General features: G+C 53.7%; 1 protein-coding gene across 7 annotated transcripts in view; it reads right to left on the reverse strand.

The window, feature by feature from the left end:
* The window catches only part of SSBP3 (single stranded DNA binding protein 3), a 50,071-nt gene extending 45,564 nt beyond the window's left edge, over window positions 1-4,507 (reverse strand). For 4 of the 7 annotated variants that reach the window (XM_069737871.1, XM_069737869.1, XM_069737868.1 and 1 more), the window contains exon 1: window positions 4,147-4,505. In XM_069737871.1, the coding sequence (XP_069593972.1) occupies window positions 4,147-4,202 (56 nt within the window). In that variant the 5' untranslated portion in view covers window positions 4,203-4,505. Of the gene's footprint in view, window positions 1-4,146 lie in introns of all 7 variants that reach the window. The other 3 variants (XM_069737874.1, XM_069737873.1, XM_069737872.1) reach the window with 1 other exon arrangement.
* Window positions 4,508-9,356: the final 4,849 nt, after the last annotated feature.

Consider the following 9,356-nt stretch of genomic DNA (forward strand, 5'->3'; position numbering starts at 1 on the left):
ACCACTATAGAGCACAGTCATTAATATGAGAGTACATTACCAGGGCCGCAGCAGAACAAATGGGGGTACGTAATCTGCCAAATGGAAGGGTGCAGACATTCATGGGGTACAGTACAGAAGGGTGCATCAGATACAGACCGGCAAACATTCAGGGGATAATGAGCGGGACATTCAACATCATGGTGGAAATATACATTTAGGGTGCACACATTCAGGAGAATATCTAGATTAGGGGCAGCAGAAAAAATGGGGGTCCTATAAGTTGGGGTACATAATGGAAGTATACATATATATACTGATGACACGCAGATCTACCTCTCTGCTCTCCAGAATCCCGGAATGTCTATCAGCCATATCCTCCTTCTCCTCTCGCTTCCTCAAGCTCAATGTGGACAAATCTGAACTCATTATCTTTTTTTATTATTATTAATTTATATAGCACCATTAATTCCATGGTGCTGTACATGTGAAAAGGGGTTACATATCTTCCCTACCTGATCTATCACAATAAATGAAATCACACTTTCCCCTGTCCCCAAAATCCGCTGCCTCGGAGTAACCGTTGACTCTGCCCTGTCCTTCAAACCGCACATCCAAGCTCTCGCCACCTCCTGTCGCCTCCAGCTCAAAAATATTTCCAGAATCCGTCCTTTCCTCAACCCCCACTCTACCAAAATGCTTGTGAACGCCCTAATCATCTCCCGCCTTGACTACTGCAACATCCTCCTCTGTGGCCTACCTTCTAGCACCCTCGCACCTCTTCAGTCCGCCCTTAATTCTGCTGCCCAACTAATTAAACTCTCTCCTCGCTACACTCCTACTTCCCCTCTTTGCAAAGCCCTTCACTGGCTCCCAATTTCCCAGTGTATCCAGTTTAAACTACTAACACTGACCTACAAAGCCATCCATAACCTTTCTCCTCTGTATATTTCTGAACTAATCTATCAGTATCTTCCCTCACATAATCTCCGGTCCTCCCAAGACCTCCTCCTTTCCTCCACGCTTATTCGCTCCTCACCCAATCGCCTCCAAGACTTCTCCCAAATATCCTCCATCCTCTGGAATTCTGTGCCCCAACACATCCAGCTATCAACCACATTTGGATACTTCAAAAGAAACCTGAAAACCCACCTCTTCAGGAAAGCCTACAGCCTGTACTGACCACACGACCACCTCAACACCATTGGAGCTCCTGCAACCCCCGACCTACCATCTCCATCCCCACCATCCTGTAGAATGTAAGCCGGCAAGGGCAGGGTCCTCGCCCCTCTGTACCAGTCTGTCATTGTTAGTTTTGTTTACTGTAAGTGATATTTGTATTTTGATGTAACCCCTTCTCATGTACAGCACCATGGAATCAATGGTGCTATATAAATAATAATAATAATGTTGGGGCAGCAGATAACATTGTGGGGAACATGTTTGTGGGTGAAAACATTCAGGGGTATATATGGGTTGGGGGCACAGGAATTATTCATGGCGTTCCTATAGATTAGGGCGCAGTGGGTGAATTACACATGGGATGGGGTACATAAGGGAAAATACACAAATACTGTACATATAAAGCTCAGGGGTCCGCAAACCAAAGAGGGCACAAATTTCATGGTGCAACCATCAGAAGGTACATAATGGGGTGCATAAAGATTAGGGGTCCAGAGACTACAGGGGGCATGTTCTTGCACACTACATATAGATTGAGAGATGCGTACACATTGGCTGCGCTCTGAAGGGGCCAGCGCGCAAGGCGCATACATTGTAGGGGGGAGAAGGGAGGGACACCAACGTGCAAGGCCCGTGCTTTTGGGGGGGGGGAGGGGGGGCGAGGAGACGCCAACGTGCAAGGCCCACAATTTGTGGGGAGCCAACGAGCATGGCCCGCGCTTTCTGCTGGAGACGCCAACGAGCAACGCCCGCGCTTTCTGCTGGAGACGCCAACGAGCAACGTTCGCGCTTTGTGAGGAGGGGGGACGCCAACGAGCAAGGCCCGCGCTTTGTGGGGGGGGGGGGCGCCAACGAGCAAGGCCCGCGCTTTGTGGGGGGGGGGGGGCGCCAACGAGCAAGGCCCGCGCTTTGTGGGGGGGGGGGGGGGCGCCAACGAGCAAGGCCCGCGCTTTGTGGGGGGGGGGGGGGGGGCGCCAACGAGCAAGGCCCGCGCTTTGTGGGGGGGGGGGGGGGCGCCAACGAGCAAGGCCCGCGCTTTGTGGGGGGGGGGGGGGCGCCAACGAGCAAGGCCCGCGCTTTGTGGGGAAGGGCGCCAACGAGCAAGGCCCGCGCTTTGTGGGGAAGGGCGCCAACGAGCAAGGCCCGCGCTTTGTGGGGAAGGGCGCCAACGAGCAAGGCCCGCGCTTTGTGGGGAAGGGCGCCAACGAGCAAGGCCCGCGCTTTGTGGGGAAGGGCGCCAACGAGCAAGGCCCGCGCTTTGTGGGGAAGGGCGCCAACGAGCAAGGCCCGCGCTTTGTGGGGAAGGGCGCCAACGAGCAAGGCCCGCGCTTTGTGGGGAAGGGCGCCAACGAGCAAGGCCCGCGCTTTGTGGGGAAGGGCGCCAACGAGCAAGGCCCGCGCTTTGTGGGGAAGGGCGCCAACGAGCAAGGCCCGCGCTTTGTGGGGAAGGGCGCCAACGAGCAAGGCCCGCGCTTTGTGGGGAAGGGCGCCAACGAGCAAGGCCCGCGCTTTGTGGGGAAGGGCGCCAACGAGCAAGGCCCGCGCTTTGTGGGGAAGGGCGCCAACGAGCAAGGCCCGCGCTTTGTGGGGAAGGGCGCCAACGAGCAAGGCCCGCGCTTTGTGGGGAAGGGCGCCAACGAGCAAGGCCCGCGCTTTGTGGGGAAGGGCGCCAACGAGCAAGGCCCGCGCTTTGTGGGGAAGGGCGCCAACGAGCAAGGCCCGCGCTTTGTGGGGAAGGGCGCCAACGAGCAAGGCCCGCGCTTTGTGGGGAAGGGCGCCAACGAGCAAGGCCCGCGCTTTGTGGGGAAGGGCGCCAACGAGCAAGGCCCGCGCTTTGTGGGGAAGGGCGCCAACGAGCAAGGCCCGCGCTTTGTGGGGAAGGGCGCCAACGAGCAAGGCCCGCGCTTTGTGGGGAAGGGCGCCAACGAGCAAGGCCCGCGCTTTGTGGGGAAGGGCGCCAACGAGCAAGGCCCGCGCTTTGTGGGGAAGGGCGCCAACGAGCAAGGCCCGCGCTTTGTGGGGAAGGGCGCCAACGAGCAAGGCCCGCGCTTTGTGGGGAAGGGCGCCAACGAGCAAGGCCCGCGCTTTGTGGGGAAGGGCGCCAACGAGCAAGGCCCGCGCTTTGTGGGGGGGGGCGCCAACGAGCAAGGCCCGCTCTTTGTGGGGGGGGGGGCGCCAACGAGCAAGGCCCGCGCTTTGTGGGGGGGGGCGCCAACGAGCAAGGCCCGCGCTTTGTGGGGGGACGCCAACGAGCAAGGCCCGCGCTTTGTGGGGGGACGCCAACGAGCAAGGCCCGCGCTTTGTGGGGGGGGGGGACGCCAACGACCAAGGCCCACGCTTTGTGGGGGGGGGGGGGACGCCAACGACCAAGGCCCGCGCTTTGTAGGGGGGGGGGGGACGCCAACGACCAAGGCCCGCGCTTTGTAGGGGGGGGGGGGGGGAGCACCAACAAGCAAGGCCCGCGCTTTGTGGGGGGGGACGCCAGCAAGCAACACCTGCACTTTCTGGGGGGGGGGGACGCCAACAAGCAAGGCCCGCGCTTTGTTGGGGGGGAGGGGGGACACACCAACAAGCAACACCTGCGCTTTCTGGGGGGGGGGGGACGACAACAAGCAAGGCCTGCGCTTTCTGGGGGGGGGGGGCGCCAACGGGCAAGGCCAGCACTTGGGGGAGGGGGGGGTGCCGATGAGCAAGGCCCACGCTTGGGGGGGGGGGGGGGGGGAGACACCAACCAGCAATGCTGCGCTTGTAAGGGGGAAGCCAACACGCAAAGACTGCACTTTGGGGGGCACCAATGTGTGGGGGTCCAAGCTTTCAAGGCAGTGCTGTACACAGGACACCAGTTGGGGGCACACATAGAGGTCAGGAGTCCGCAGACCACAGGGGGCAGCCGCTGCTCGGGGGGCACAGGGCACATAATGGGTGAGGGGCAGCACAAAGGCTCCGCACGAGCTTCTCCCCGTCCCCAGCCCAGGCCACACTTACTTTTCCCGGGCCTGCCCGTCTGACGGCACCGCGGAGCCTTTCCCCTTGGCGAACATGGCGAGCGAGCGGCGGGGCGGCCTAGCGACCCCCGGTGACGACTCCCGGTCCGGGGAGGAGCGCGGTTCCGTGCGGCTGCGGCCGGTGCTGCACCGAGTGTCCGAGCAGTAGGAGCAGGCGGCGGGGAAGGTGCGCGGCTCAGTCCCGGGCTGTGCTGACGCCTCGCCCCATGTCCCGCCGGCCGCCACCGCTCGCCTGCTGCCTGCGCTCAGTGTGTCCCGGGCCCGGCCCAGGTCTCCCCGTCTGCTGCATGCACGGTGTGTATGTGATGAGAACGTGTCCTGCAGGAGGCGGAGCCCGGACCTTCCGCTGCCCCTCACCCACCCGGCCGGCCAATGGGAGGGGGCGCCGTCCCCTGAGTGCTCGGTGCGTGCAGCCCCCATTGTGTGTGCCAGGCTTTGTGTGCCACCATCAGCCCAGCGGCCTCCTGTGTGCCCGGGCATGTGCCCAGCATGGCCGGGGGCTCAGACAGTCACCAGTGGGGCATGCCATAATGCAGAGTGGGCACGGTACAGCCTGATCCCTGGGGGTCCACACCGTGAAGTGTTCCCAATGGGGGCCCCTGGAAATAAAGGGATGGGACATGCTGAAAGCCAACATGTCCAATCCAAATAAATGGTCATTTACCAAAATCGTCCGGTTCTGCTCTCCGGTATCTACGATGTGTGGCCCCTCCACTAATAGTGTGCTGGGAAAGGGACAAGTATGAGGTGAGGGGTCTCATGCAGACCCATAGCGATAGTATTTGTCCATGGGGGCCTGAAAGGTTCTATAATAATAATAAAAGACCCATAATAGTTGGAGATTGGGGTCCTTGTTTCTCAGCTCCTAATATGATGTGAGTGGGGGGCTAGTCACAGTCCGCCTGTGACACGGATCCATCCCAGGCGCAGTCTCGCGCTGTATTTATGAGCCTATGGGGGGCTACACTACTTACACATATGTAACTCTTCTCTAACTTCATTCTGGGGGGGCTATAATAATGGGGGGGTATTAATCCAACTCTTCTTGTGCCCTAAATCTACATTCAGGGACCGGACCAAAAAAACTTTGGCTTTTGTTGCCAACACCCAGGGTACGGCCTGGACTGACTCCCCGAGTCCCTTCCACCGGTCTAGTATTGAACCCTTTATCCCCCAAGCACACATATTTTTGTTAAGGGACTACTGATTTAAAGGGGATGCTCAAGTCTGCAGTCGCTCTGACATTGTGCGTTGTCAGAATTCTCCGGCGACGGTCATGTGACCACATGGACGTGTTTTGCATATGTGCGGTCACATGCCAACTAGACGTGCACGTCCTCTCTGAATACAAGTCTAGTCGGAAAGTGGCCGGAAGTATGCATATCATATACTTGTGTTCATATGACCGCCTGCTTCCGACACCAGGGAATCCTGACAGTGAGCAATGTTTGCTCTGTGAGGATTCACAAGTCTGCAGTCACATAGAATGCCTGCAGACTTGAGCCCTAAGCTTGGACGAACCCTTTGAAGGGAACCTGTCGCCCCCAATATCGAAGGTGAGCTAAGATCACCGGCATCAGGGGCTTATCTACAGCATTCTGGAATGCCGGTGGGCTTAGCTCACCTTCCATTTTGGGGGTGACAGGTTTCCTTTAAATATACTTTGCCCTGGAAGAGGTTTCTTTATTCTTTGCTTTTTGTTTAACTGTAACATAAGAAAAGTTATACAATGTTACAATACATTGTTTACACTGTTTATGTAACTATTTTATTACACTAGTTAATAGCACTGCAGCCTTACAGCGCTGGGGTCCTGGGTTCAAACCCCACCAAGGACAACATCTGCAAAGAGTTTGTATGTTCTCTCCGTGTTTGCGTGGGTTTCCTCCGGGCACTCCGGTTTCCTCCCACATTCCAAAGACATGCTGATAGGGAATTTAGATTGTGATCCCCAACGGGGACAGTGATGATAATGTGCGCAAACTGTAAAAGCGCTGCGGAATATGTTAGCGCTATATAAAAATAAAGATTATTATAAAGATTATTACACTAACCTCACCCCTTGGCAACAAAAAAGCTTCTCGGGCTTCGTCGTCCCCCACTGAATTGAGAGCAAAATTGAATTGCCACATACAGAGTATATTTTTTTTGCATTGGTGTACCACACGGCCAATCCCTGACTGAAGGCTGGCTGTTTCATTTGCACCTGTGCAGTTGCCATTTTACTTGGGTCCGCTGCACCCCGGTAGTGCAATTGTATTGAGGCCCTTTTAGACAGGTAAGCATCTCTGCCTGTTTTTGACTTTATATCATCACACAACATCGAGGAAGAAGCTTATTTTTTTCCATTCCATCCAGCAATATAAAGTTAATCTCCACCAAAAGTAAATGGGAACGTTGAAGATTTCAGCGATGTTCTCTTTCCCACACCTGCTCCATTGAAGTGAATGTGGGTGAGCTGCAGTACCACACACAACCCATGGAAAATAAAAAAACGCATTTTCCAAGGAAGGTTTATATCGGAGCTTTGTTACACAGCGTTTTTTTTTTTTTCATGCGAAAAAAACATTGCAAATCTGGGGCAAATACGCACTGTGTGCATTTAGCCTAAGGCTGGGGCGACAAGGCGACTTTGGCCGTTACGCGGCTCTTGTATGCCGCTGCTACGTCTCACAACAATGCAGGTGAATGGGGCTGCATTACGACCCGCAAGGTACCGCAACAAGCAAAGTCGCAAAAACAATCAGAAGCAATTGGATTTCTTTGTGACTTTCTTGTTGCGGTACTTTGTAGCAGTGATCTTTGTGTCGCTGTTTAGTCCCAGCCTAAGGCTTCATTCACATGTCTGGGATTTTTATGGTCTGTAAAAACACAAATCGCTGTTCATCAGTGTTTTGGATCAGATTTTCAGCAGTATTTGGTCAGTGTGAACTTTTACCATATTTCATTGATGAAAAAAAAATCAACTGCAAAGTTTCCATCCATTGTAATATTAATCAGGGACAGAACACGGATTGCGCACGGACGTCATCCATGTGCTGGCCGTGAGTTTCATAGACGTCTATGGGTAATTTTAATCTTGGATTAAAAATGGACATAATTCTGCAATTTTTTTGCAAGCTGCACTATCTCACTCCCCCCCCCCCCAAAAAAAAAAAAAAAAAAACACGGACAGACATATGAACAGCCTCAAGGACTGTAATGGGTACATGCTCTATCCATGAAAAACACAGAACGCGTACACTGTCCACACGTCTGACTCACAGACTACGCCACGGAGCACGGGCCTCAGATGTGAGTGCCTAAAATGGGCAGCTGCCCCACTTTTGGTGTGTACGCTAGTTGGTATACATATTGTATACACTGCATCCATGGGCGGACATGTCATTGCTGTAGCCGCACAGGGGCTCAAGAAGTAACGGGGGCCACGACCACCTTCTAAGCAGCTTCTCTCATAGACGGAACCATTGGACTGCAAAGGGCCCATATAGTGCACAGGGGCCCTTTCCTGTGTTGTATACACAGAGCTTTGGGTACAAACACACATCATTCCATTTTCTATAAGGGTTCTCGTGGTATTGCTATGATATGTGAGCCCTGCAGCCCAGGGGATGACATTTGCATTGGCTCAACCTGGGGCCCAAGAGGTAAGAGGGCCCATTTCTACAACCAAAGCAGGTGGAATTGTCCATTATGATGAGCTATTGAACTGCAAAGGGCCCATATAGTGTTCTTTCACAAGGGCCGTTTTCTCTGTAACCACTAGTGCTGCAGCCAATCAGTGTCTGCGCTCGGGCTGCTGCACGCTCTCTCTTCTTCCGCTTGTCTGTCATCCATCGTAGGGATGTAGGATTGCAGCAGCCGCTGATTGGCTGCAGTGCTTGCGTGGCATAACATAACAAGGTGGCTAACTGAAATTTATATTTTACGAAGTGGACTATCATTTATTTTAGAATGGGTTGTCCAGGTAGTGGACAATCCCTTTAATAGTTTTGGTTTTCTAATATGACCTCCCCCCCAGGTTCCAGGACTATGTGCGACTGCATCCCCTATAGATAGACCCTGGTATGATGTATTTTCTGTTGCGTTTCTTCTATAGGCACCATAGGGTGCGCACAGGTCCATATACCAATCTGCTCCATCCTGTGTGATCGTGTCGGTAAATGTTGACCATTGGGCATAAAGACTAATAATATAGTGATGATGCATTATGTCTGGGTGGCCAAGCGGCTCGGTGCTGATCCCATGTATCTGGAAGGATTTGGATTATATATTTGCATAAAGATCCCTCGCAACAAATATTATAAGGAGCAGGAATATTCAAGGGAATGTTGCTCTTATCTACTGCATTGGCTGACAAAGGGTTAACCCAGTAATTCAGGACACTTCTGGCAAATGCCTGCTTAGACTGGTGACTTGTGTCTGGCAGCTCAGTACATGCACACAGATCACTCAGCCTCTAATCTGGGATTCACACAGAAGCACATATATTATTTGTTCCTAATTATTGACTATAGAGCAGATCTTCCTCTAGGGGTTATTACTAAGACCTCTGTGCTCCCTCCTCCCCCCATTCCTAATCGTATTGCATTTCTCTCCTTCCCCCACGTCTCTCCTAGTAGGTGCTACTGTCCCTTTAAGCGAAGCGAGTTGGGGGCTTCCTGTCTCTTTAAATTGTCTGCTGTTCAGAATGTTCTGATTGGTTGTTTTGTCGAAGGGGAGACTTGAAACTGCTCTCCCGGCCCGATTATGAGAGCCGCTGTTCCAAGAAGAGACACTACCCCCCACAATGCAACAGAACTGTCCAGGGAGGAGGGAAGGAAAGCTGGGGGGGAGGGAGAAAGGAGAGAAGGAGGGAGAAGGAGATCACCATCCTGACAGCCAGACACACTGCAGCTCAGGAACCTGCACTGGGCTATGTCACTGTAGAACTACTGGTCCCAGAATGCCATATATATATACTAGATGGTGGCCCGATTCTAACGCATCGGGTATTGTAGAATATGCATGTCCACATAGTATATTGCCCAGCCACATAGTATATTGCCCAGTCACATAGTATATTGCCCAGCCACGTAGTATATTGCCCAGTCACATAGTATATTGCCCAGCCACGTAGTATATTGCCCAGCCACGTAGTATATTGGCCAGCCACGTAGTATATTGCCCAGCCACATAGTATATTGCCCA

The sequence above is a fragment of the Ranitomeya imitator genome, chromosome 8, assembly GCF_032444005.1.
Source record: "Ranitomeya imitator isolate aRanImi1 chromosome 8, aRanImi1.pri, whole genome shotgun sequence".
Classification (NCBI taxonomy): domain Eukaryota; kingdom Metazoa; phylum Chordata; class Amphibia; order Anura; family Dendrobatidae; genus Ranitomeya; species Ranitomeya imitator.